We start from the raw sequence: 27,821 nt of genomic DNA, 5'->3' as shown, positions 1-27,821 counted from the left end.
TTTTTTTTATTTTTTATAGCTTTTCTCGAAAAACGATATGGTTTATGGAAGGACTGAAGTGATGCATTTTTGGTTTACGTCCATGTGCCTTTAAATCCATTCATTCTCAGGAGAACCTCGTATAATTCTGAAGTCAGGTGACTCCAGTCGCCATTTTGTCAGCCATTTCCTACACTGATCCATTGCCAGAGTCTTTGCATCGCACTGGACGCCCTGTCTGGCCTCGCCTTCATCTGTCCGGGATTAGTAAACAGCGACGGCTCCTGCAAAGACGGTACCCGGGTGGATGAGAGACAGTGTAGCGGGTCGGCCAGCACCCCCCCAGACCTCTTGTCAGGCGCTCAGTCCCGTAGGACAGAAGCCATAAAGTCACAGACATGGCTTTGAAGATTGTCAAAGGGAGCATCGACCGAATGTTCGATAAAAACCTCCAGGATTTAGTACGTGGCATTAGGAATCACAAGGAGGATGAGGTAAAACCACACACTCACTCTTTGCGACCTTTAATCATCATCCAATAACATGTAAACAAGAAAATATGCAGAGATGTAACGTTACCCATTAGAGCCCAACATAATCGCCGGCTGTGATGGCTCAGCATGTACGGTTAACGGGGAGCCAGGCTCCTCGGCTAACGCTAGCCCCTCAAGTCAGGTCTGGTGCTAGGTTAGGTGTTCTACGTTTGGCAGGTTAGCAAAGCCATTGTCCGAATGCGTGAGTGCATATTGTAAAACCATTCATACACCCTCATATGTGACATTACATTTGGTGTCAGGGAGATCTAGTTGATACTTGGGTGTTATTGGGTTGCACTTGCTAACTTGGTACGATGTGATCTGTTACAGAATGCATCTAGCTAGCTCACAAGATTATAAACGTCCACGACCAGGCAATTACTCGTCCGGCTGAAAGGATTCACACAAGCAGGCACTGCTAACAACATGACAGCACAACATAAGGCGTTATGTACTATATTTATGTTTCTGAAAATCCTAGTCAGGCCTGTCAAATGAGCGGCTGTTGTACACGTACTTGGAGTCTGCGTTGTGCGTTAATGGTGTTCTTCAGACGTGGCCCTGATCCGCATGTCATATGCACTCTAGTGTGGATTAACAACGTTATAATGTTTTGATCCCCCATTGAGAGGACAGGACACCAAGCATTGGATACAATTCACAGCAAACCCATTCAGACCGATCCCTCAATCGCTTAATGTGAATTGAAAGCTATTTTTTAAAAGACACACAGTAATAATACGTTGTGGACGATCATAGTTTGCTTGGGATCGGTATGTTGAGCGGAAAATGTTACCCGTTAAGCGGGGTTCCGATGTGCTGTAATGATGTGCAGAATCATCAATATAGGTAAAACTAGGGGTGCCATAGCCATTAGAGGGCAGTGTTTGTAGTCTGAAATCCAAGAGAACTCGTCTTCAGCCTACTCTCATTTAATTATTGCGTGCTTCATTGTTACTTTTATCACCATGACGTCGTTTGTTGTAGTACATTGGGTATGGATCTCAAATTGCAATATGGAGTAAGCGTTGCATGCTTTGGGATATGGGAATTGATAATAAGCACTACCAAGGCAAGTCTGCTTGGGCAGTTAGGCCATTTGTTCTTTTGATTCAGCGTGTCCATTGGTAATTCAACCCTGCCTACATAGATAAGGTTTTGGTTGCCCAGCCAACCCTAGTCTGCTGAAATATTAATGTGGTTCTGTGGGTGTGTATGTGGTTGTGTTTGCTTTTCATGGCCAGCCTATAGTTTCTCATTCACTCACTCTATTTGTTTTCCACATGTGTGATGAATCCCAGCATTATTGAAACCGCATTGAGTCTACATTAGAAAGCACAATGAAATCAAATACACATTTAATTTAGTTTTCTTGATGAGATTTGGGCTTAGCACAAGATTGACCGTATCCATTCAGCCGTCATATTCAGTCATGGCTCCTTTTCGTTCCTCGTTATCTTGTGGTCAAGCTGCTGTACTGGAACAAAACCTCTTCCAGTGGCGACTGAAGAGCAACCTTTTCATTTATTTCCATGGGTTGTGTGTGGCTGTGGCTGTTGTCGCTGCTTTTTTGTCTTACATCTTATATGAAAGTGTGTGTGTGTGTGTGTGTGTGTGTGTGTGTGATGGTGTGTCTCTTTCTCAGAGTAGTATAGCAGTCCAAACCCCACCTCCGCCCCTCTGTCACTGTTGTCTCATGACTACAGGCACATGACCAGCACACACACTCACCCTCTCTGTGTGTGTGTGTGTGTTCTGTTGTTTTGACCGTGACCAAATAAACTGCACAATTGTTGTCACTCTTTCATTTAATGAACCTGTGGTTTTTGTGTGCTGTGAATTACAATACAATTTTTTTTGTCCATTCATTAAGGCAGTCAATTTATTTATTGGTAGTAGATAACAGTCCACAATTACCTTCAGACACACATACACATTTACTAGTGACTAAGAAAGCTAAGTGAACAAGGTGTGTTTACCAGTTTTGCAATTCAGAATGTAATGGGAATTTGTGTACATGTAGGTCTACCACATTCAGTCCCTTGATTCTCTTAGATTAGTCCATTCCAAAAGCAGGAGACAAGGGTTACCCAGGAGTAAATCATCAATAGCAACGTGGTACCGAACTCTGAGGAATAAGCTCTTATTTCATTACTAAACTTAAACTCCCTGGTTTTGTATATTGGTCAAAAACAGTAATTTCATTACTAAAATAACTGTATATTAGTTGCAATTATTCATATTTTCATGTAATCAAATACAGCATTTTACCATAGTCACTAGTCAGTAACAACCATAACAGTAAAATATCCCACATTTGTGTCTGTGCATTGATCCTACCTCGTGCCGTACTGAACTGTCCCCCTGTCTCCCCAGGCCAAGTACATCTCCACCTGCATCGATGAGATCAAGCAGGAGCTCAAGCAGGACAACATCGCCGTCAAGGCCAACGCCGTGTGCAAGCTCACCTACGTAAGGCCTCCCAACGCCCCTCCGATGCGTCCATCACATCCAGCCACATAGGCGAGAGACACTTGACACCCATGCATGCCTGTGATTTAATAAAAGGTCAATCGATCGGGACCAATAGGTGCACATAAAGGCTTGTGTTTGTGTGCACCTTGGGCGCCATGGATCTGGTGCTCGCAGGGCTAGCCACCCTGTTGAGACCTTTAAACACAAAGACACTCAAGCAGGCTGGCTGGCTAATGCGGATGACAGAAAATCATTGTTATTTGAAATTGGTTGAACCATATGTATAATGATACCTCTGACGGCGTATGATGCATAGGCGGGGACCACTTTCAAAATGTGTTGTTTCACATTTTTCGTTTTCACCAGTCTTGATCCAAGCAAATCTAATCTCAAAATGAAATCACTTGTTCTATTTATAGCCCCCCCCCCGTCCTACTCTTCAACCGCATGACCTGCTGTGATCGGCGTCTGTGCTCAATTTAAAAAAGCTTTTCCACTATATTCGCCACAGGGGATATCCATGGTCTCTCACTCACCCTCACCCTCTCTCTCTTTCTCCTCTCTGTGATTACAGCTTCAGATGCTGGGCTATGATGTCAGCTGGGCTGCCTTTAACATTGTGGAGGTCATGAGCTCCTCCAAGTTCACGTACAAGGTGAGACGAGGCTACTGCCAGTACTTGAGAAGACATGTTATTATTGGATCGGTAATTCAAAGTCTGAGTGAAATCTTGTATGTAAGAGGATGTGTTAAGAATGAGTCACGAGTGTTGCTAGGACAAAAAGCAATTTTAAAACGGTGTCGTCTTTACTTTAATGAACCCTGAATATATATATATATATATATATATATATATATATATATATATATATATATAGCGTTGCACCTGCTTCCTAAGCCAAGCTCTGTATTTATACAAACTATTGGCTTGTTAGATTGCTACCTCTCACTGGGCTGATGGTGTAATAACACAGTGCTTGCTCATGCTAATTAGATGAATGTGCTATTTTGTGATTCCCATTTTCCTTACAGCGGATTGGCTACCTGGCTGCTTCACAGTGCTTCCACGAGAGCACTGATGTCATCATGCTGACAACCAATCAGATCCGGAAGGTTCGTCATGCGCTGTTTATTAACTTTGTTGGGTTGAAATCTGTTGGTACAGTATGTTCATTGCGTTTTTTATGTTACCAGACCTTAAATGTGATGTCATTCTCTGAATTGTATCTTCCAGGACCTCAGCAGTCCTAACCAGTATGACACAGGCGTTGCCCTTACTGGCCTTTCTTGTTTCGTGACCCCTGACCTGGCTCGTGACCTGGCCAACGACATCATGACTCTGGTGAGTGAGAAGATGCCACGCGGTCAAGCACATGATTTATTTTTGCATTTTTATTAGTGCTGTCAAAATCGCATTAATGTCATAGTTAACTCACGCAAATCTTTTTTCTATGCTAAATATCCCTTGATTTCTTTGTCCCATTAATTGTTCTCATTTAAATGCTCTTATCAACATGGAGAAGTGCATCGGCTTGCCTTGTGCAAATGTTTTTTTATTGATAAAAACATTGGCATATACTGATCAAAACAGGACGATACAAAAAAAAAGCCTATCGTGCAATTAAACGATGAACATACAAACATACTGCCTTGAACATAGCAGTCGGGCTACTGCTTCTTTGTTTTGAGCCCAAAAATAAATAAAAATAATAATAATTAAAATACTAAAAAAAATTTTTTTAACACCGTTAAAATTGGTTTGTGTTAACGCCGTTAATAACACGTTTAACTGACAGCTCTAATGGTTATGCTTTATTATGTGAGTTAGATAGGACAGTATGGGAGCCACAGTAACCCATGCATCAAAGGAACACAGGCAGGATTTGAACCCGGTTCGCTGCGATCAGGACTGAGCCTATATGGTACGGGACCTTTGGTCCCATCCCTAGTTTTTTTTTAATGTACTGGTGGCACCTTTCTCCCTGTATCCTAGATGTCGCACACCAAGCCCTACATCAGGAAGAAAGCGGTGCTGATCATGTACAAGGTGTTCCTCAAGTACCCAGAGTCTCTGCGCCCCGCCTTCCCCAGGCTTAAGGAGAAACTGGAGGACCCCGACCCAGGTAACAGAGAACAGAGAGCGGTTGTCCGGGAGAAAGAATGCACGACTTGGAAGGATCACGGTGTCGTTGTGATGGAGATGGAGTAAAAAAAAAAAAAAAAGATGGAAAATCAGGCGCTTGGTATAAAGTAGACAGACATCAGAAGCTGTTGCTCTAGGTATTAAAGAGAGGGACCAAATCGTTCTTATACGTTGCACGCATCATATCCCTGGCTCATTTGTCATTCTTGTCTGGCTCAGAGCAGCTCGGGCCGGTCTGACTGCGAGGTAAGGTAATCTAAATCTCTGGTAGCACAGGCTAGCCACGGAGAGTCCTCAGCCACCCCAACCCCCTGAATAATGCATCGTTCGATGGAAACGTGAATAAAGACGACTCATCGGGGGCAACACTGGGCTGGCTCACAGGATCACTTCTGGCACAGTTATGAACACGGCAAACAGGCAATTAAGCCCTTTTTTTAGGGAAGTATTGCTAGAGCTCCTCCACGTATCAGTTTCTTGTCCGGCATCAAATTTCCATGAGTTTTTTTGTCATCCAAGGTCATTTTAGCTTTATAAATAATCAATAATAAAATAATCTGGTCTACTCTCTCCGCTTAACTGAGCATGAATAGAAATACACCACAAAAGATATTCAGTGTGGTATTTTAGAGCTTACCTTACGGTCACATTCTCTTTGCATAGTTTTCATCGGTGTTTCTTCCTGTGGTCCGTCCGTCAGGTGTCCAGTCGGCAGCGGTGAACGTGATCTGTGAGCTGGCCAGGAGGAACCCCAAGAACTACCTGTCTTTGGCCCCACTGTTCTTCAAGCTCATGACCTCCTCCACCAACAACTGGGTCCTCATCAAGATCATCAAGCTGGTGTGTGACAGACTGTGTTGACCTTTCGAACCCACACGCAGAACCCCACCACGTGTTGTGATGAACAGAGTTGCTATCCCAGATGTTACAAAGGGCTCTGGAAACGTTCTGCGTTGAACATGTTTTGTAGAGTGTAGCATGCTTCGTAGACGAACGCTCTGATAACATGGAAGCATCTATGGCACTCACGGTTTATTTTGGAAACGGAAAGCTATAGGCCATTGTAAGTCATCAAATCCTGTTTTTACTTGATGATTACCTACCCTACATAAGCGTAGGTGAGCATGATGACTCGACGTGTGTGTGCCCAAACCGGCTTTGTTTGTCTTTTTTGCAAACGGCAGAGTTGTAAATATAGTTGACAGCAGTTAGGTGACAGATCATTTTTTCGACAGGTCTGTTTGCCTTCTTCAAGCCTCGTCTGATTCAGTGTGGCGACCTGCATTTTTCCTTTTCTCTGCTATCCCTAGTTTGGAGCCCTCACACCTCTAGAGCCTCGCCTGGGGAAGAAGCTGATTGAACCCCTGACCAATCTCATCCACAGGTAAGAAATGCCCCGCCCAGGTCTCTGTCACTCAACATCTCAGATGGCTGTCTGATCCTAATGGGCCTATCAATAACAGTCCTTTCTTTTTTTTCTATCTCCATGGCTTTCCCCCTCTTCTCTCTCATTCTCAAACAGCACCTCCGCGATGTCTCTTCTGTATGAATGTGTCAACACTGTGATCGCAGGTCAGTATTGCTGTTCTTTGGGCTGAGCACAGATTGCATCACTGATAGGTTTCCTATTCAGGCTAACAAGAAGCTATGCATATTATTGCAACACTTTGAAACTGAAATAAGCAACTTTATCAGTATTATGGTTACGGTGCAAATGCTTGTTTTTTTGGGATATACGACAATACTAAAAGTGCAGGTAGTCGTGTCGATGGAACCTTTAGACCCTGACAGTCTTTCTTAGTGAACCGTTAAACCTGTGCAATTATTGTTACATAGTTATGAAATGCAAAAATGGTAGCCTGTTCCCTCATGCAGTCAGGGTATGAAGCACATTTTGTTAACCTGTTAATAATGTCAAAATAAACTATTCATCTATTGGTCACATCTTCATGCAAATCCCTTAGAACATACAACAATTCTCAAAACTAGTTTGATTTGTACACGTTTAGGAAATGCACAAATCTTTTAGAATTAAAAGGCACATGCTATGCAAGATTCGTGCATGTGATGCATTTCAGATGTGATTCATGTCTTTGTGCCTCTATTTCAGTGTTGATCTCCTTATCGTCTGGAATGCCCAACCACAGTGCTAGTATTCAGGTAAGCATCTGGTCTCCTACCCTGTGCCCGTCTCTTACTGTAAGAACTTCATCAATAACCCTTTTCACTCCAGTTTAACCAGTTAAATCTTCCTCATTCACTTAGTTTCTGTTTCTATTTGCCTGCCTGCCTGCTTGCATGTCTCTTCCTAATACCCTCTCTCTAAATGTAGATGTTCATCTACTGGTCAGACAGGCAACCAACCAGGTTCCTTGGTATCCGTCTGTGTAAATGCCAAGAATGCATGCATGGAATGATCAAATTATGTTTCCAACAACATTCCCACCCATACTATCTTGAGTGCTGTGCTTCCTTCCATGACCAGAGTTAAACTGTGAAAAGGTTTACAGTGATGATAACGGCATACTCCCCCTCTCTCCTGTCTGTCCTCTATTTCTCCTTTTCTCTCACCCTCTTCCCCTTTTTCTCTCTCTCTCTCTCTCTGCCTCTCTCTACTCTTTCTCTTCCCTGTTCCTCAGCTCTGTGTCCAGAAACTGCGCATCCTGATCGAAGACTCGGACCAGAACTGTGAGCCATCTGTCAATGCCTGCAGTGTGTCATTCTCTCATTGTCTGTGTGTTTTGGACAAGTCCACCCCGTTTAGTCGTCGCCGTCATGGACGACGACGACAAAAACGTAGCAGCCCCCCCGCCTCACCCCTGGATAACTCGAAGATATTACCTTGGTGTTCTCAATTTGAGTGGCCGCAGTGCCGTTGCACTTAGAGTCACACAGCGGGCCTTGTGCTCCCTCTGGAACGCAGCGCATGCCTAGGCTGATATTCTGCTTCTCGGCCAAGAGGAGGTTGATTCTTGTTGGAATTCGAGTTATCTCAACCCCTTTCCCCCTCTATAGTGTGGTGTGGTGCGGGGTAGATGGTAGTTGTGTTTTGTGAGTAGAATAGAATCTAAACCTGGGCATTGTTTTTTTTTCCCACCCACGGGTGTTTTATAAGTTTCATTCTGTGGTTCTGATAGTCGGGGTCTGAGTGACACCACCCTGCAAAAATGTACATCGTAAATATGTTTAGACTGAGGAGTCTGAGCCTAGGAAGCCTCACTCGCTGTTACACAGGTGATTCAATGTTACTTGAATTATCCATGAATCAAGAATGTTAAACCGTATTTTTCTTTGTACCCAATCAGGTCGGACGAAGCATGATTTGTCCTCCTGATGACTAGGTGCTCTTAGAGGCAACCCTGTGCTGCTTTTCACACCGTAGTGGAATGCTAGTAGGACTGGACCGGCACTGCACTCCTGCTTTTTGCAGGGAGAAGCATCGTGTTTTTTTTTGTTTTTAATTTTAGCCAACCCTGATATCACCTGACACCTTATTTTTTTAAATGTTAACCCACAACCTTTTGAAGATGGGGATCCTCCTAACTTCTATCCGCGTAAAACACATAACGATGCCCAACCTTCCTGTCATGCAAGTCGTTTGCTTTCAAAGACGGAGGGAACAATGAGCAATCGGTTCGTCAGTTCCTCTGGAGGACGGTCTTTGATCAAGCCAAGTCAGATCAAAGTGGCGCCATTTCTAGTCCCTTGTATTTAGGGAGGGTCCCAAAGTAACAGTCCACATAGTGGCCCGTCCTGTCGTACGGCCCATGCCAGTGTGCTTTAATCAGTATAATGTATCCGATCCCATTAAGCAGCTGCACGTTTGGCTGCCTTAATAAGGGCCGAGTCCGTGTCCTCTGCGGCAGGGACCAGCGTGACCTCCAGGTCACCGCCGGGTATCGATCCAGACAACGGAAACGTGTTTGTTTGATCCGGCGGCAGTGCTCCTCGGCCAAACGGTTGGAGTGACTCGGCACGACCCCGCCTTGCACTCTTTGCCCCCTTGGTGGAGCAAAGACGTCACTGCCAAGGACATGGCACCAGATAGGTGGTGGTGGAAAAATAGAATGTCCACGTCTCTGTGTGTGTTTGTCTGTCTGTTCCCCCATTGTGTTTACTTCCTTGTGTGTGTTTGTCTTTGTGTTCCTTTCTTTGTGTCTTTGAATAGTTTAGTGTTTATTATTATTTCGTTTTTTTATAAGAATTGGAATGTAAACCAAGATTATTGACTTTATCTTCCTAAAACCTCGGTTCATCAAATAAATGTAATGTTAATTTTGTATTTTATCATAGTCATTAGGTTATGTTATGTCAGCTACATTTTTTAAGTTTAAATAAGCACAGTAGAACTAGTGGCAAGCATACCCTGGTATTAACTAAGAGCCCAGGGTGTATGTCCAAGGTGCACGGAGCAGAACGCTGAGTCCGTGTGTTTGTGGTCGTAGTGAAGTACCTGGGCCTGCTGGCCATGTCCAAGATCCTGAAGACCCACCCCAAGTCTGTCCAGTCCCACAAGGACCTGATCCTCCAGTGTCTGGACGACAAGGACGAGTCCATCCGCCTGCGAGCCCTGGACCTGCTCTACGGCATGGTAAGGGGAGCCCTCGCCCTAGGGCTTTCACATCACCATGCCGGTTGTTGGCTCATATTAGATGGAGGTATCCTCTATGAGGAACCACACTGGATCCTATGGTTTCATTGTTTTAGAGGTTACGGTCGGTAGGCTCACCTCTCACTCAAACGGTGGATCACACGGATGCATAATAATGGATGAGCTCTATTGAGAACTATTGAAATGACATTAATCCCTAAACCCCAAGTATCTTATCTATGAAGCTTCATTCTTTGGTATCCATCAATCTTGTTCCACCAGGTGTCCAAGAAGAACCTGATGGAGATCGTGAAGAAGCTGATGCTGCACGTGGACAAGGCGGAGGGCACGACCTACAGAGACGAGCTTCTCACCAAGATCATCGACATCTGCAGCCAGAGCAACTACCAGTACATCACCAACTTTGAGTGGTAAGTGCGCCGCCCACTGCTTTTCGTTTCATCTGCGTTCGACTTTTCTTCTGGTGCATTTCTGCCAGTTTGCACCTAAGCCTTTGCCTCATGCGTGTGTGAACAACTTGACAGAGGAGTTCGGGCCCTAATTTCCCACACTGTACATATAATCAATCAATTCAGATGAAAAGTGAAATCAGTTATATCCACATTTTCACCCTAAATAAAACATTACAGGGTAATTTAACATTGTTAAAGCGTTAAAATTGTGTTAAATAAGCTCCTTCAATTTAAATTTTTGAGGGCTAAAGGCATCGTGAAATGTGGTCAAACCCCACGTCAAATTAGCTTGAGCCAGGGGGCACAGCCAACGAAGGGTCTACCGCAGACCTCTTGTATTTAACAGAGAATTTCCCCAGTGTAAAGTCTTCATACATTCTTGTCCTCAATAACACAAATGTTCAACCATACTTTGTGTGAGCCAAACGGAACAGAACGGATCTGAATTTTGATCCGGATTTTTAAAGATAGAATTGTCTTAAGTTCTAGCAACGTTTCATACGAGACGCCGTCGACCATCATGCGTTCTCTGCCGCCCGCTTGTCACGTGTACTCTGATTCAGAGTCAACTTTATTGTCATTGTGCCGAGTACAGCGACAACGAAATGTATTTGGAGAACTAAATAGAAGTGCAAAAGAGCAATTAAGGTGCAGTTTGAATATATGTCATATAGTGCAATACTCCTTTCCATGACCCCCCCTTCATCACCACCTCCCTCTCCTCTATTCCCCCCCCCCCCCCAGGTACATCAGCATCCTGGTGGAGCTGACCCGGCTGGAGGGAACGCGGCACGGACACCTCATCGCCTCCCAGATGCTGGACGTGGCCATCCGGGTCAAGGCCATCCGGGAATTTGCCGTGGCGCAGATGGCCACCCTGCTGGACAACGCCCACCTGCTCACCGGCAACACGCAGCGCAACGGCATCTGTGAAGTGCTGTACGCCGCCGCCTGGATCTGCGGGGAGTTCTCCGAGTGAGTCGTCTCTCTGTGACGCCGAGGCGTGGGGGTGAACGTGCCTGGCCCCTGCTAGAGGCGCCCGGGTCTTGCGGAGCTATTTGAGGGCGGGCGAAATTGAATGCATCAGGATGAATGTGTTCGATAATGTTGTTGGGGGGTATGTTTTTATTTTTTTGATGAGTTGATGGATCGATGTTTCTTGTCGCTGATGATCATGTTTTTCGTCATGCTTTAGTTCATTTGTTATTTTTTCTATACTGACACGTACCGCATGAGGCCCCAAGTTCTCTGTAAGGTGTCAACAGCCATGGATGGACCGGGTGACCTTATAAAGGTCCTTGTGTAGCCGTAATTGTTAACATTCCCAACGGAAAAGCCCGAAAGCCACCCTCTTTTCCCCTTCTCGCCACCTCCAAATGTGACGCTCTCTTCCTTAAAAAAAACAGCCCTTCAAAGGGCTATGCCTGCATGTCCCCCACACCTAACCCCCGTGTCTTCCTCCAGACACCTGGAGAACCCAATGCAGACCCTGGAGGCCATGCTGAGGCCCAAGGTGGCCACGCTGCCGGGCCACATCCAGGCTGTGTACGTGCAGAACGCCGCCAAGCTGTTCGCCACGGTGCTGCGGAGCCAGGAGGGCAACACGGACCGCACGGCGGCGCAGGAGACCAGCCAGCTGATGATCGACCGGCTGCCCCTCTTCGTGCAGAGCGCCAACCTGGAGGTGCAGGAGAGGGTAAGCAAAGAGGAGGAGGAGGAGGAGGAGGAGGAGGAGGAGGAGGAGGAGCCGATTCTCCGGAGCGCAATGAAGCCACGCTGAAGATTGGTTATGTTCTGATGTCAGGGAGATGCCCAGGACTGCATATGAATATGGATCTCGTTGTTTTTTTTCTCCGGAAAGAAGATATTGTAGTGTTTGTGTTTGATTCCCGGGCGAGAGGTTGTGGGTTCTAACTCTACCTGTAGGCCTCCTTGGGCAAGATGGAGGATTCAAAAAAAGCTTTTGCTTAAAAGCAAATGTTAAATAAATAAAAGTAAATCAAATTTATAAGTGTGCGATATGATGGATTTGTGGTCAAGGTTTAGTCAATTACACACACCTTCATCCATCGTTTTCTCGCTCTCTCTCCAAATGACCTCCACACTAACGCGCTCCCCCGCCCCTCTCCTCTCCTCTCTGCCCGCTGCCCAGGCCTCCTGCATCCTGCAGCTGGTGAAGTACATCCAGAAGCTGCAGCAGAAGGACGTGGAGGTGGCCGAGGAGGTCAACGCGCTGTTCGCTGGCGAGCTCAACCCCGTGGCCCCCAAGGCGCAGAAGAAAGTGCCGGTCCCCGAAGGGTGGGTCAACCTTTCCCTCTTCATAGGAGAGAGCGCGTTTCTACATAGCGTCACATCTGACGTGTTGATCCGGAAAACGCTCCTTTAAAATAGAGATGTTCCGATACAATTTTTTTCCTTATCGATTGTGATTCCTGAACTTGAGCTCCTGAACTATATACCAATACAGCATCCATAATTTTAACTACTAATATAACTTGTTCTCTTATTTATAGTCAGTTCACTTACTGTCAAAAAATAAGTAGATAATTTCCATTTATAATCTATAATTATAGCGATACATTTGTATTCTTGTAGTTAAGCGCTCATACATCCAGGTTCCTCTGACTTTGTAGCTTAAAGCACGTCGGTTGGAGATGACGCGTTTCCCATTCCGACTCCCTACCTCTTAACGAACGCAGCATAACACCGCACGCGTTTCTGATGTTCTTTGCCTGTGTGGCAAATGAGCTAGTCACGTGATGGTATCAGATCGGCGCACAGACTTGCGTACTCGCCGATACCCGATGCTGCTGTATCAGCAGTATTGGAGGAATGTCCAATACTGATATCGGCATCGGAACAACTCTAATTTAAAATTAGCTCTTCTATGTGGTCACATCATTCCACATCACGGTGGCGCTTCTAAACACGGTGGATCTAAAGAACAATTCAGTGAATCGATGGTATTGGACCTACGTTGAAAAGTAGTAGTGCGCTCCTGTGCCGACGGTCGAATGGTTGTGTGACTTGTGAACGCTGCAGCCTGGACCTGGACGCCTGGATCAACGAGCCGCCGTCCGAGAGCGAGTCGGAGGACGAGAAGCCCAGGACCATGTTCACCCGGGAGGAGACCAAGCACTCCCGGCCGCGGCACACCGAGGTGGACGAGAAGGAGCTGGCCAAGGTGCGTAGGGCCAGGAGCTCCAGTCGTCTTAGGGGGCACACACATGGGGGGTCTACTGCTTGTACGTGGCAGGGCACCGGGGTGGTAGGCTGAACTCGGGGAGCCGTGTGTACTACCCGTTCCCTGGTACGTCAAAGGAGCAGGCGGAATTTGGTGCACGATGATGTGCTGATGTGTGCGAGCGCAGAGAGGTTTCAGGGGGTTCATTGATTCCAGGCGGAAAATGGTCCATTTGGCCCAGTACAGAAACACATCTGGGAGGAGTTATTGATCAGTTGAATGCTGCGAAATGGTTTAGAATGGTTTTGGATTCGAGTGCTGGTGAACCTTTAGGCAGCCCGGGAATTTAACATCTTTATTTAAAATCTTCAATATCAATATGGAGAAAGAAATTATATTAATAATAATGTATTTCAACGTATTGTTTTTTCATCACCTAGAATGAAATGTGTAGTACAATTTTACTGTGTGATGCAAAAATAGCAGCTGAAATAAATAATATATAATAATGTTTTAACTACCTCGTCTGGTGCATTCAATGTACCAAGGTTTGTTATCCCTGGGAAAATGTTTTATTCATTCAGTCCCTGCTCCTGTGTCTGAACGCTTGCTTGTACCTTCCTCCTGCAGAGAAGAGAGGTGAGGAAGCAGGAGCAGGCCAGCAACCCCTTCTACATCAAGTCCTCCCCATCCTCCCAGAAGGTAGGTACACACACACACACACACACACACACACACACACACACACACACACACACACACACACACACACACACACACACACACACACACACACACACACACACACACACACACACACACACACACACACACACACACACACACACACACACACACACACACTATAACAGGACTCAATCTGTCCACAGTATGTCTAATTGTGTGTACGTGTTATATAGTAGCATCGTTAGTGCCTGAAAATCAAGTATTTGAATGTACATAAAAATGGTGTTTGTGTGTGTGTATGCGGATGTGCACGTGCCTACTAACTGGGGTATCTTTATATAGGATTACGAGGAAGTTCCTGGAGAACTGCAATACTCAGGGGTACACGTGTGGTTGCGTGTGCATGTTTTCCTGTGTGCGCAGCATGCACTCTTATACAGTCTTTGCAAAGGCCTGTTTTTGCATGCAAATCAATGGAATATTTTGTGTGGACTATTTTCTTCCGTGTGTGTGTGTGTGTGTGTGTGTGTGTGTGTGTGTGTGTGTAGATGCATGTGGGTCCCAGCCTGACTAACTGCTTCATCCCTGCGCAGGTTTACCAGGAGGCTCCAGGAGTGGACCACATCCCCGTGGTGCAGATTGACCTCAGCGTGCCTCTGAAAGTCCCCGGTGGGTCCGTCCGTCCGTCCGTCCGTCCGTCCTGCAACCACCGATCACTCTCGCTTATCCTCAAATCAAACACCCGGGACCTCTCCTGGAGCGCTGTGTAGTCCAGCTGTGCTCCAATAGAAAACATGGACAGGATCCCCCCCCCCCCTGAAAGCACATTGGGTTCAAGAAATGCTTTATAAAAACGTCATTCGTTGTGATTATGTTAAATTTGTGTTCTTTTTTTTTTTTTTTTCATCACCCCCCAGGTCTGCCCATGTCCGACCAGTACGTGAAGCTGGAGGAGGAGCGCCGGCAGAAGGACCGGGCGGACAAGAAGAAGAAGGAGAAGAAGAAGAGGAAGGAGAAGGGCGGCGGCCGGCGGGGCAAGCGGGACTCGGGCCCTGAGAGCGAGGAGGACATCACGCCGGCGCACATGGTGGACATCGTCACGGAGGAGATGCCAGAGGTAGGGCCCCCCCCCCCCTAGGGACGTGGGTTCACTGCGGCCGGACACTGATCCAGGGTCAGGGTCAGGGTCAGGGGCTAGCTCTTCGTCAGGCGCTGTGGCTGACACTCTGCTGGCACCCATTCTGTTCTAGGTGGGAGTTTGCCTGATTGCCATGGAAACCTGTGTACCAATGTGATGAATATTTCTATCACTGGCGTCTCCGGTTATATGAACGCCCTGGCGATAACCCCACTTATGGCATTAGGAATAACTTTCAAATGATGAAATTGCTCACGCGTAGTGTTGTCCTATTGACTTTGACTCGACCAATGGGAGACCACATCGGGATGTCGGCCTGTCTCCCGGCCGTGTGATTAGCCTGGCTCTGGATTTATCGACATGCAGTTCAATGCTATTGTATTTCTGTCGGAGTGGCGGATTATCCTTTGACCCGTGGGTTGATAATATTCTCTGATGCTCTGCCTAGAATGCCTTGCCCAGTGATGATGACGACAAAGACCCCAATGACCCCCACAAGGCCCTAGACATCGACTTGGACAGGTAATTTAACCCTCTCCAGAACATCCGCACGCACACAGCCTACGCTCGCACACACGCAGCCTGCGCTCGCATTCCAGCGCGCACACACACGCAACACAAAAACTCATGGTTTGTGTTTTATCGTTACAATGGCTTGTTGGATTGTGGTACATCCCTTTTCACTTCGATTTTAAATGTTTTGTAATCATTATATTATCTAGATCTAGAATATGAATTAAATGCTTATTTCAGAGGGACACGTATCAAGGACAAAAGCTTGATTCCGTAACATGGAGTATTTATTAATAAATATATTAAACCGTCATTCCATATGGTTCATCCTTCTGTATTTTGTTCCTTATCCATTGTGTTAAAGGCTGATATTAATATTGTTTTGCGTGTCTTTATTTTGTACTTGTGACGGCAGGATATGCTTTTATCGAATATAGTGACATCCAATCTGCCCGCTCCATACTCACACGCTTTTTTATGGTGGTCTCCTCTCTGCTTCCTCCTCCCCCTCCCCCCCCCCCCTCCCATGCACACACACACACACACCCATCTCTGCCTCCCTCTGTCGGGGCAGTTTGGTGGCTGCTGCCCGGCGCAGGTAAGTGACGCCGTGACCACGAGACTCCAGCTCACATTCTAGAAGGATTGCTGTGCTGCATAGTTCTCTCTCGATCTTCCCCTTCCTCTCTTTCTCGTGTATAGCCGATTTGTTTCCCTCCCCCCCCCCCCCCCCACTTGACTAACAGCGCTGTCCTTTCTTTCTCCGTCTTGGATGCAGTGCCTTGGGAATGTTCTTGGCTGCTCTAACCCGTCCCCTCCCCTTGCTTCCTTAACTTGTTTTTTTATTTCTACCATTTATTCCTGTCATCCTCTTTGTTGTTCATGCAACTCATTCCGGAACATGTTGTCAATACAGAAGCTCTCTCGTCGATAGAAAACAAAACAGCACTCACTTGAACTTCTTTTTTGACAATATCCGTAGCCCTTCATGTTTACAATCAAAATAACCAATACAGAATCAAATGTATAGTCTTTTAAGGGAACTACAACTAACATTGTCGTAGAGTGTTTAAAATGCATACTCCAGGCAAGATTCACTGTACTGGAGAGAGATGTCTCCGCCCGCCCACTCCTACTTAAGCAGGGTTGCCAGGCCGATGACACTAAACAAACACGCTTGCGAGATGAGCCGAGTGCAACATTATGTTTCATATCTGGCAACCCGGGGTACTCTGAGAATAATGAATCATAACACACAGGCCGGAACGAAAACAAATGTTCAGACTCCGGAGAGAACATATACGTTTGTTCTCAAATGAGAACAAATGTAGCATTGTTGTAGGAGAAGCTGGTATTTCCCCCTGGCATGTTTTCCCTAATCTCTGATATATATATATATATATATATCAGGGTCATTTAATGATTTAGTACAGTCGATTTGTTACGAATAGCTCCTTTTTAAACTTGGGTATTGACGATTCCCTTAAAAAGACAATCGTGTCGGGCCACAGCGGACGTTCTCAAGGGCCCCACTCCCACTGACCCCTTTCACACTCACCCCTCACACCGCTCACCCCTCTCTCACACTCCTGGCTGAGGTTCCCTGACTCCCCGGTCATCCTCTTCCACCGGAGAGGAGATGATCTGGTTTCAGTTGCCTGTCGGAAACTCACCCGGGATCAGAGAGTCCTAGAACTTAACCCCCCTGGTTTCCAGATTCTCTAACTCCTAGTTCCAAGACTCCCGTCTTGCTGATTTCTTCTAGTTATTTTCTCTATAGTTTTTATGCGTCCTGCTTGAGTCGCCATATCAATGACTTTCAAAGGTATCTTGACAGTCGCATGCTTTTGAACCCTACCCAAGATTTTTAATTCAATTTTCCTTTCTTTCAGGTTTGTTATTCTTAACAACCTTACTTTAAATCTAGATCAAGAAGTGCCATTATCGTGCCATAAGAGTATACATTTTTATTTTGGAGGTGTGTGCAAGGAAATGTCCAGCAGGGGGCACAACGCTCAGTCTCTGCTCATAAACGGACCGCAGCCCTGGCTTGAATTTACTCTCCCTGCTGAGGCTGGTTTGTTTACAATCAATAGGACAGGAGGAATTTGGGAATGTCCATAGGCTCTGAGTGCAGAGCTGCCTCAAATGGATTACATAAAAGCATCTCGGGGCTTAGGGCTTTGCCTTTGCACATCGCCAAGTATGCACTTGACCGGGCAGCCTGCGTCTCAACACTGTCACCCTGCTGGACAGTAGTATTCTGATTTAGTCTGAAAGGTTTAAAAGTATGAGGAGTTCCTTCGTAAGAAGTCCACATCCGTTGAATTGTAACAATATGTGCGTGTGTGTGTGTGTGTGTGTGTGTGTGTGTGCGTGTGTGTGTGTAGACCACTGGCTGACAGCGAGAAGCTTCCAGTGCGGTCCCACCGATCCTCTGAAGCCCTGAAGACCATGGCGGAGGAGGTGGATGTCGTCGCCCCGCAGGAGGCAAAGAAGAAGGGCGGCAAGGAGAAGAAGGAGAAGAAGAAGGACAAGGAGAAGGACCGCAAGGTGAGTAATGGTCTCGTGAACAGTCCCAGTGTGTGTGTGTGTGTGAGACGCAGAGAGGACCAACAGGGAGGCTCCAGCCTGAGTTGATTCCCCTGTTTCGTTACGTTTGCAGAAGAGCAAAGAGGAGAAGAAGAAGAAGAAACACAAGCACGATGAGGGAGAGGAAGATCTGATGGGGGGTCAGACGGAAGAACCTATGGTCCAATCGGAGACGACCAATGATGTGGTGGCTCCGCCCCCAACCACCACTGCTGAGGTAAGCCTTTTTATTATTATTTCATTTTTTTACACAGTCCTAGGCAGAGCTAGGGCTGTGTTTGCTACCCGCCTACGGAATCTCCGGTCCATGTTTGGAGTTTTATTTCTGGAGGTTCTACCCCCGTCAATAGACTACATTGATCCCACACGACAACAGAGATAATTCAGAAGTTTCTATTCATTTTCATTGTCTCGACACTCATCGCTTCTCCCCCAGCTCCCTCTCTTATCTACTCTAGTGATCAAATCAAGTATCGGTTACCTGTTAAACTGACTTCCCTCGTAGTTCCCCCGTGCCAAATACTTGATTTATTCATGAAACGAAACGCTGTGAGCTCTGTATCACCTTTCATGAATTAGTACAAATATGAAGAACCTATTTTGCCTTCCTCCCTCCCCCCGACTCACCCGTCTCCCTTCCTGCCTCCCTCTCCCTCCTTCACTGTTCTAGGTTTCGGATCTGGATTTCTGGCTCTCAAACGCTCCAGTGCCCTCTAACTCTCAGGTTGAGTTGAAGTCTCTCTTTCTCTCCTTCTCTCACCCGCTCTCTTTCTCTCTCTCTCTCCCTCTTCCCCCCCTGCCTCCCATACACTCTTGTCTAATCACTCGATAGTCGATACGCAATGCCATGTGTCAACCTTTTTTTAACCTATCGGTTATTCACTTTTTATTTTCAGTAAATTCTTTCACCACTCTTCCCCCACACATTTTTCAAACAAGCTCCTCTTTTTCACAGGTCACCCTTTCCCCTACCACTTGCTCTTCAGTGTATACTGTCTGGCCGTGTGTGTGTCTGTTTCACTATGTCCGTGGCTCATCTTTTCGTGTACTCGCTGGACGTCGAGGTGGTGGTGGTGGTGGTGGTGGTGGTGGTGGTTGTGGTGATGTTTTCTTCTCACTCATTGTATCCCAGTTGAGCAGAGGATGACTGGTCTGCAGTCACATCCTACCCTGTTCCGGTTCCCCATGCGTGTTGCCTCACCCTCTTGTTCTATGGCCATATATGGAGTTGTCACGTGTCTGTGTCGGTTGCTCTTGAGCCTGTTATCACCAATGCACAAAGCCCGTTCAGACAGTTTGATATATTTTCAGATTAGATAAAAGACTATTACTCTACGAATCAACCGTTGATGTAATGGAGTGCTTATTTATCCAGGAGTTCCTGGTAATCTATGAGGTGACTGTTTTAGATTGTGTGTTGTTGTTTTTTTACACAATACTATATCCAATCTCATCTCCAGGCCGACCATGTGTACCAGTTTAAGTGTTACTTCCACATCTGTTAAAGTGTGTCGAGGATGTGTCAGGAGCCTGTTTTCACGAAGAGCAGGTTATCCCCGGGGGTAAACGGCCTCTTACCCTGAAACACAGCTTCGCCGCGAAACATGCCAAGACATGAGTATAATGTTACCGTGTAAGCACGCCACCATCACTGCATGCGCCACGGTCTCCATGGACACACACACCCACAACCTTGGCCTCACTCCCTTTTCCCCGCTAGCAATCACGCTAACCCCACCCCCACCTCTACGCAGAAACAACCAGCACCGTTTTGGTAGACCACACGCACGCGTGTTTCGCTTCGCCAATCTCAACAGACGTATGTGGGGTGCTTGTGTCTAAACAGGAAGTGGCCGTAACCGCGGTTACCGCACCGGCAGCAGCAGCAGCAGCAGCGGCGGCCGGCGTTCCCCCTGCGGCTTCTGGCTCGGCGCCAGACTCGGAGCCTGATGAACCCAAAGACGCGGAGGTGGACGAGAGCGTGAGTCCCCCCCCCCCCCCCCCCCCCCCTCATGATAAGATGATTGCCAGACGGGCGCCGAGGCCGTGTGGCTAGGGGATACAGCAGCCTAACAGGAAGTTGTTTATGAGGCCGCTCCAGCACATGTTTTCCCAGAATGCATTGGGTCTACCGTTGCTTCCCACATTAAGTGTTTTCCAAGTCCCCGCCCCCCGCTACTCGTTAGTGATGTTGGCAGGAAAGGTATTTCCTGTAACGCCGGCCCTCTGTAAAGGCCCCCGACTGCGATATGCAGATCTCTGTCTCTTTTGTCCCTCCTCTCAATTCTCCCCCTTGTGTCCCGTCCACCTGCCAGAAGTCCTCCAAACACAAGAAGAAGAAGCAGAAAAAGGAGAAGGAGGAGAAGGATAAGAAGAAGAAGAAGAAGCATCACCACCACCGTCACCATAGCGACGGGGCCGGGGAGGAGTCTGTGCAAAATGGCACCGTGGAGGAGGAGGAGGAGCCTCTGCCGGTATGTGTGTGTGGTGTGTGTGTGTGTGTGTGTGTGTGTGTGTGGTGGAGGTCTGGGGCTTAGGTACAGTCATAACCTAAGTAGGCTGTGCTCCAACAGAAGGCTGCTGCCATGTTGTTCAGTGGGTCAGTACGTCAGGAGGCAGCATGGTTTTGTTTTTTCCATGCAAAGCAATCTGTTTTGAGATTTGCTTTCAAGGCCAAGTGCAGTGTCCTCGCCCACTATCACGCGTACATAACGCAGTGCATATAATTGTACCACACTTGAGCTTTTGGTGACCAGAGCCTCTGCATTGATAAATAGACAATACGCTGGTGTGCGTACAAACAGATTGTGTTCGATTATTGATGCCGTAAGAAAGTTTTGCGCACACATTGTGTGTTTGTTTGTGTGTGTGTTTGTGAGTGTGAGATTGAATCTCTATTGTGGCCTTTTGGAACTGGTGTCACTGTGATAGCATCGTCCCAATAACAATGGCACGATGTATTTCATTTTTAACTTATTTCATTAACTCTGCTGAGTCAGCAGAGTGAGATAAAAACTTAATTTTTAACTCACTCTGCTGTGAGTGATTATCTAATCACTCACAGCAGATCAGAAACAAGGTCCGCAGGTAGTCCGTCTGTGAGCTCCTAGACCTCCCAAAGCAGAGCGATGGTTTCTCCAGGGAGACGTTGGCAGTCTGTGATCCTGTGTTCACACGGTCTTTCTGGCATCAATGCTATCCCAGTTGCTGTGTGTACTTGGTAGACCCTGATGCACACACACACACACACACACACACACACACACACACACACACACACACACACACACACACACACACACACACACACACACACACACACACACACACACACACACACACACACACACACACACACACACACACACACACACACACACACACACACACACACACACACACACACACACACACACACACACACACACGGCCCACTGGTGGGCACCAGCCCGGCAGAGCTGTGCCGGCTCTGGTTGCCTAGTTTACATACGGAGGGACAACAGTTCTCCAAACCTGACCCGTGTTCTCTCCTTTCAGCCCATGTCCAATTACTGCCTGCTGGCCGAGAACTCCTACATCAAGATGGTGAGTGTTTGCTGCTAGGGGTGGGGAGGGTTAATATTTATCTTTGAGTTTTTTTTAAGTACAGGGAGGATAGCAGATGAGTAGATGCGTATGTCGTTTTCACAGTAAATTTTTCTCTTCCCCTCTTTCTTCAAAGATGATGGAGGATGCTGATACGGTACTGCTTGTTGTTTTAGTCACAGGATGTGAAAAAAAGGGCCCACTTCCTGTGGTTTTGCTGTGTTCTTTCCAGCCCGCCCTCTGCATACAGTCTCATGGCCTCACTTCTCTCCCATCCTCACCTTCCTCATTTTCGATCGTGCCGCTCGGTAGACTTATACCTTTTCCTGTTGTGGTTCAGTGGCTGGCCATACATAATTGAAAAATATAAAAACTAGGGAATGGTTTTGCGGTGCTGTGACTTTGCTGTGGTTTCCTTTTGCACACTTTCTCTCCTAAACCGCCGACCACGTCTCAATAATTTCAGTATTCCCTCAGGCTTTCTCATCTCCATCAGACCATCTCTGACGCGCCAACGTATTCCCTCCCTTCCCCCCCCTCCCTTCCGACAGGTGTGTGACATCCAGGGCAACCTGCAGGACGGGAGTCAGGTGGTGGTGTCGCTCATCTTCGAGAACAAGTGTGACAGCTTCCTCAAGGCGATGGAGTTCAACGTGCTGGACTCTCTGAACTCCAGGCTGCAGCGGCCCGACGGAGCGGGCCCTCACGACGGCCTCACCGTGCCCTTCCAGCTGCCTCCCGGTCAGTCAGCCATAGCGGCGCACACACAGGCCTCCGTATAGGAGATGGGTCATATTCTCCTCTGATATTTATGGTGGTGCTCCAGTGCCCGCTCTGCTATTGGTTTTATCCACAGCGGAAGTAAGTTAGTTCTTGTCCTCGTTTCCCCTTCTTCTTCCAATCGCTTTATGTGAAACCAAGCATTGCTTCTTTCTTTTTTGTCTCTTTCTCTGGAAACGGAGACGTCAACAGAGTGCCGTCTTGGTTTTATCTGTTGTGTGAACTTTTGTAGAGGAAGTGGTTTCTGGTTTTGAAGTGAACACTCCCACCAACCCCATTGTGTCAACAGATGATCTCTGTGTCTCCGAGTGGTGGGGTGATGAGGGTGTGTATTTCTTCTGTGTTTCAGGGGTGTCAAACGAGGCGCGCTTTGTGTTCACCGTTAAGAGCATTGTGATGCCTCAGAAACTGAAGGGAACCCTGACCTTTATAGTCAAGGTTGGCACACACACACACACACACACACACACACACACACACACACACACACACACACACACACACACACACACACACACACACACACACACACACACACACACACACACACACACACACACACACACACACACACACGTGTCAGTTAAAGACCCATGGTGTAATTATTTATTTTGTAATAGAATGAAGACTCCTCCACCCATGAAAAACTGGACTTCAAACTGCACTTTACCTGCACTTCCTACCTGATCACCACTCCGTGTTACAGGTGAGTCAAGAGCAGTCTCCATTGGCTACAACTAGTTTTTATTCCAACTAATAAGCATCTGCTTGCACTCATTAGTACATCGTGGAGCAAAGAGAGTGGAACCAGACTGATTTAATATTCACCCACATGACTTGAGACAAATGGTTTGGAAGATTTGATTAAAGGCGATTCTCAAGATGGGATATGTGGTCTTTTTTTTTTATCTCTGCCTGTCCTAGATAGGGTAGAACAAAGTTTGTGGGAATAATGCTTATCTAAGATTAACGACAACAAACAACCAATCCGCCCTATCTTGCTCTGTCTTGAGTGACACTTGTTTTCTGAAGCAGTTCCTGTTGATAGGCCCTATGATTTAATGCTGGTTGTTTCTTCCCGTACGCTCAGTGATGCGTTTGCAAAGTTGCTTGAGTCGGGAGACCTGAAGGCCAGCTCTGTCAAGCTGGAGGGAGTCGTCATGCCCTTCCCGCACCTGCTGGCCCGCATCTGCTTCCACCATCACTTCTCTGGTACAGGCATCGAGCCCTCACTCACTCACTCACTCACTCACTCACTCACTCACTCACTCACTCACTCACTCACTCACTCACTCACTCACTCACTCACTCACTCACTCACTCACTCACTCACTCACTCACTCACTCACTCACTCACTCACTCACTCACTCACTCACTCACTCACTCACTCACTCACTGTAGGTCTTGGTCATTGTGTATCAGGTCAGTGAGTTCTCCTCCTGTAGAAGACCCCACTGGATGCTACATGCACGGTAATACTAGTGTGACCGTTGGTGTGACTGAGCTTCTTTCTTCCGTCTAGTTGTGGAGAGGATCGACTCCTGTGCCTCCATGTACAGCCGCTCCATCCAGGGTCACCACGTGTGTTTGCTGGTCAAAACTGTAAGCATCGCAAAACAAAGAACACCCAAACACCTGGTCAATGCTGAACCAATGAAACTGATCTCTCTCTCTCTCTCTCTCTTTCTCTTTCTCTTTCTCTTTCTCTCTCTCTCTCAGGCTGATCAGACCGTGTCCATCGACGCCAAGTGTGACGAGCCGTCGCTGCTGAGCAACGTGCTGGATGAGATAAAGCTGACGTTCTCTCAGTGCTGATTGTGTCTGGAGGCTGCAGGGTGCAACCCACCCCCCACCACCAAAACGCCCCTGACTCACCACACACATGTCTAATATCAGTCCCACCTCCCCCCTGGTCCCAACTGAAACACACTCGTAACGGGACGCTACACCCAGCTCTCCCTCCACCCTCTCGCCCTATTTATTAATCGTCGTTAAGATCTCCTCTCCTTTTTGGCCTAGCTGTCACTGTCCCCATGGTCTCCATTCACACTGTTCTACACTCTGAGCTCGTCCCTTCTCTATCTGACTCCCCCGTTTTACTTTATAGACTTGGCATGGCAACTCGCTCACTCCTCTTGAGGATTGAGCGTTTGCAGCTTTTCGATTTTTTCGTTGTTGTTATTGTTTCCACAACACCCACCTCAGTCCAGCCTGTGGCTCCTCAATGAGCCCAGAGGTTTTGGAAGGTTTGTGGTCCTTCCCGTACCCCTGTCTGTTCTTAATGCCCTTACTGTCTGCCAGCATTACAGTCCGTTGCAGTCCTGTGTTTTGGCAACTTGACTTTTTTTGTTGTGGTTGCTGTTGATGGCTGAATTGCGTTTTTACTGTTTTGGAATTGATTTATTTTCCTTCTTCCTTGTGTTGGTGAGTTATTTTTTTGTTGGAAACCTCTCTTCGCCTTTCTCTTGCTCTGCCCACTGACTCCTTTTTGTGTGTGTAAGAATGTGTGTGCGTGTGCACACTGCTGTATGTATGCATGAATGCGTCTGTTTCTACTATCCTAGCCACCATGTGACTGACTCCTCTGCATACTGGTTCAAGCTGGAAAATCAACCTTCTCCCCTCCTGACTTATCATTGACCCTTTTTTAGAGAAATCCCGGAGAGGGCTGGTTGCCCTCTGATAAAAAGTTCAGAGATGGAACTAAAGTTTCGCATTTGGCACAAATTAAACTTGTTGAGGTGCCATTTGCTCCAACATTATTGTAGGATCACACTTTACGAGACCCGGTGCAGATTCAGAGAAAGTATCCTGTGTGGGAGTCTGGCGGTAATTGTGGAGGATGGGTAGGTCAGTGATGGAGAGTGCACTCGACTGACTGACTTCTGTTCCCCAGGGCTCCTCCCTCCTCCCTTGTCTGTGCGTCGGTGCTTTCAGGTCGTACTGGTCTAAGCTGGGTTTTTTTTTTGCTAACAAAGTCGTAATAATTATTCTTAAACTTTACATTTCTCCCCCTGCGTTCCTGCGCCATTCACAAAGAACAAGAGAGAAAAAATGTAACGATTCCCTTAAACACTAGTACTCATGAGTAGGTGCACGAAATAAGTGGTATGGCTGTTGTTACATTTCCCTCCCGCTCATGTTTATTGAGAGGCCAATGACTGCTGATTAATGCAGTCCTTTTAAGTCGATAAAGCTATTGGAAAGAAGCTTTGCTTTTGTCTAAACTGGCTGTTGGATAATAAAGGCTGTTCACCTCGGTGTGAAACAGACGGGTGACCCGTTGTCGCCAGCTTGCTTCACCGGTTGGTCAAAGCTCTGCTCATCATACACATTCATCTCCTGTAGGATAATCATTTCCGACTCTACATTGTGGTTATTCTTATAAATGTGGTCAGTCGTAGATGATTTCTTTCTCAATCAGTATTAGCTGAAATGGCTTCATTGGAAAGTAACTACTGTTGAATAACAGAACGGAACGTGTTGCCTCATGTTATCTCGTCTGAAAACATAAGCGCCTGTGCTACTTGCATCACAACCGCTTCACGGTGTGCACATACAGTGTTCCTTCTCTCGTTTGAAACAGCCTTGTTCCTTTTTTGTACATTGACATCCAACAGTGGACAGCAACGGGTACATAAAAAAACAAAACTATTTTATGGCTTGCTCCAAGTTACTGTTTTTTTATTTGTAACTCTTGTCACTGCCTGGCCCAGCATGACTTGGATTAGCAGTAGCACGATCAAAATGGACTCTGTAGCATCTTCTTGTTTTATATATATCCATGTACATCCATTTATCAAGCCACACCCTTAGATAAATATAATAATGACGATGGTATTGATTTTCCCAGTCCATGTCGGCCATTCCATCTGCTTTTTTTTTTTTGGTGCAGTAGTAGTTTGAATACAGTTGATAAGCGGTCATTCAGAAATGTCTGTAAAAATAAAAGTATATATATATATATTCCCTGTTCCTGAAAATGCTTCGACTGAAAATAAAACTTGATTAACCCTGACCATACATTGTACTAAAAACATTTATTGTGCATATTGTTTTATGAAATGATCTTGCATGATTAGGAATGTATACTTTCATATAATTTCTTCCCAAACCAAATACGTTATCCAACAGACAAAATTTACTTTTTCATCTCTATTGTTTATTTGTTTCCCTTATTTTTTTATTTCATTTTTACAAAGTTTACTTCACCATTCTGCACTTTTGATGGTATTGTATTCTTAGATATCATGAGTTCAGGCATTTATCAAATATAGACAAGTCTTTGAATGTTTTAAATTATTGAACATCGGGACGAGGGATGTCATGACAGTTTTGAGTGTGGATGAGGCTCGGACAGAGTTCAGAATAGGTCACATTACACACAGTGCTCTGAGAGGCAAGCAGTCCACTGTGTCTTAACTATCAGTGGCGTTGTAGTGTTCTCTTTTTTTTTTTCTCAAGGTTTTGCTTGTGACATTGAATTGTACTCTTCTTTTTTGAGGGCTATGGTGTTATTCCTTCATGCTCAGATTATCCAACTGTAATATGTAATATAACGTTTCAAAGGGGACTGAGGAAAAAACGTAAGTTGTTAAATACATTCCCTTTAAAAACTACCCGATATATTGAAAAAACAAAAACAAAGCTGTAAGAAGCTGCTGTAGTCTTTTGTGTTACAGTGAAACAATAAACTACCATATGAATAAAACATTGTATTTGTCCATTTTGTGTGGGGGTGGGAGTTTTTTGTTTTAGGCAGTCCCAAATTCCCTAAATCAAGCGTTGTCCAGATTTATTTAGTGTTTTATTTGTTTGTCTTAAAATGTTGCCGCATAAATCATACAATGCCCTCCCATGTGCATGACTACCAGCTATACAGGCAGTAAACATGATTTCCAGTAATTAGATTCATATGAACTCCAGCTCCCAGAGACCCTTGCGCGGCCAAACGACTCAAGAGAACTCTCCTCGCAGTTCGGTTTACCCACAGAGCCGCTGAGCCCAATAGTTGATAGAGTTGGAGCGAGTAAGAACTGTCTGCGGACTGAGTGACAGGCTTTGTAGCATTATTTAGTGTCAAGCAAGTGTCCTTCGAACAAAGTAGTTTGGTTCAATTTGGTTCCATCTCACAAAGGACGTCG

General features: G+C 46.3%; 1 protein-coding gene across 3 annotated transcripts; it reads left to right on the top strand.

Annotated features, from left to right (window-relative positions):
* Window positions 1-123: 123 nt before the first annotated feature.
* On the top strand, window positions 124-27,422 carry ap3d1 (adaptor related protein complex 3 subunit delta 1). 3 transcript variants are annotated; one of them, XM_056603960.1, is made up of 34 exons: window positions 124-473; window positions 2,892-2,987; window positions 3,565-3,645; window positions 4,023-4,103; window positions 4,225-4,332; window positions 4,984-5,113; window positions 5,834-5,973; window positions 6,444-6,517; window positions 6,656-6,705; window positions 7,244-7,293; window positions 7,773-7,821; window positions 9,579-9,724; window positions 10,007-10,155; window positions 10,942-11,172; window positions 11,662-11,893; window positions 12,350-12,495; window positions 13,240-13,381; window positions 14,012-14,083; window positions 14,662-14,737; window positions 14,986-15,185; window positions 15,655-15,728; window positions 16,294-16,317; window positions 18,110-18,272; window positions 18,385-18,528; window positions 18,982-19,035; window positions 20,158-20,292; window positions 20,627-20,785; window positions 21,849-21,896; window positions 22,448-22,637; window positions 23,026-23,114; window positions 23,297-23,382; window positions 23,767-23,888; window positions 24,200-24,279; window positions 24,397-27,422. In XM_056603960.1, exons 1-34 carry the CDS (start codon window positions 378-380, stop codon window positions 24,490-24,492), a joined length of 3,813 nt encoding a protein of 1,270 aa, XP_056459935.1. In that variant the 5' UTR covers window positions 124-377; the 3' UTR covers window positions 24,493-27,422. The 3 variants fall into 3 exon arrangements, with proteins under 3 accessions (XP_056459935.1, XP_056459936.1, XP_056459937.1); XM_056603961.1 differs by lacking the exon at window positions 16,294-16,317; XM_056603962.1 differs by lacking the exon at window positions 18,982-19,035.
* Window positions 27,423-27,821: the final 399 nt, after the last annotated feature.

Source organism: Gadus chalcogrammus, chromosome 12 (assembly GCF_026213295.1).
Source record: "Gadus chalcogrammus isolate NIFS_2021 chromosome 12, NIFS_Gcha_1.0, whole genome shotgun sequence".
In the NCBI taxonomy this organism is placed as follows: Eukaryota; Metazoa; Chordata; class Actinopteri; order Gadiformes; family Gadidae; genus Gadus; species Gadus chalcogrammus.
This window is presented reverse-complemented; position numbering and strand designations above follow the sequence as displayed.

Bases quoted from the DNA above. Each gene is read 5' to 3' on its own strand.
- ap3d1 (XM_056603960.1), top strand. From the start codon at position 378: ATGGCTTTGAAGATTGTCAAAGGGAGCATCGACCGAATGTTCGATAAA. The intron at 7,294-7,772 runs GTAAGCATCTGG...CCTGTTCCTCAG, and splicing joins ACCACAGTGCTAGTATTCAG to CTCTGTGTCCAGAAACTGCG. The intron at 9,725-10,006 runs GTAAGGGGAGCC...TTGTTCCACCAG, and splicing joins TGGACCTGCTCTACGGCATG to GTGTCCAAGAAGAACCTGAT.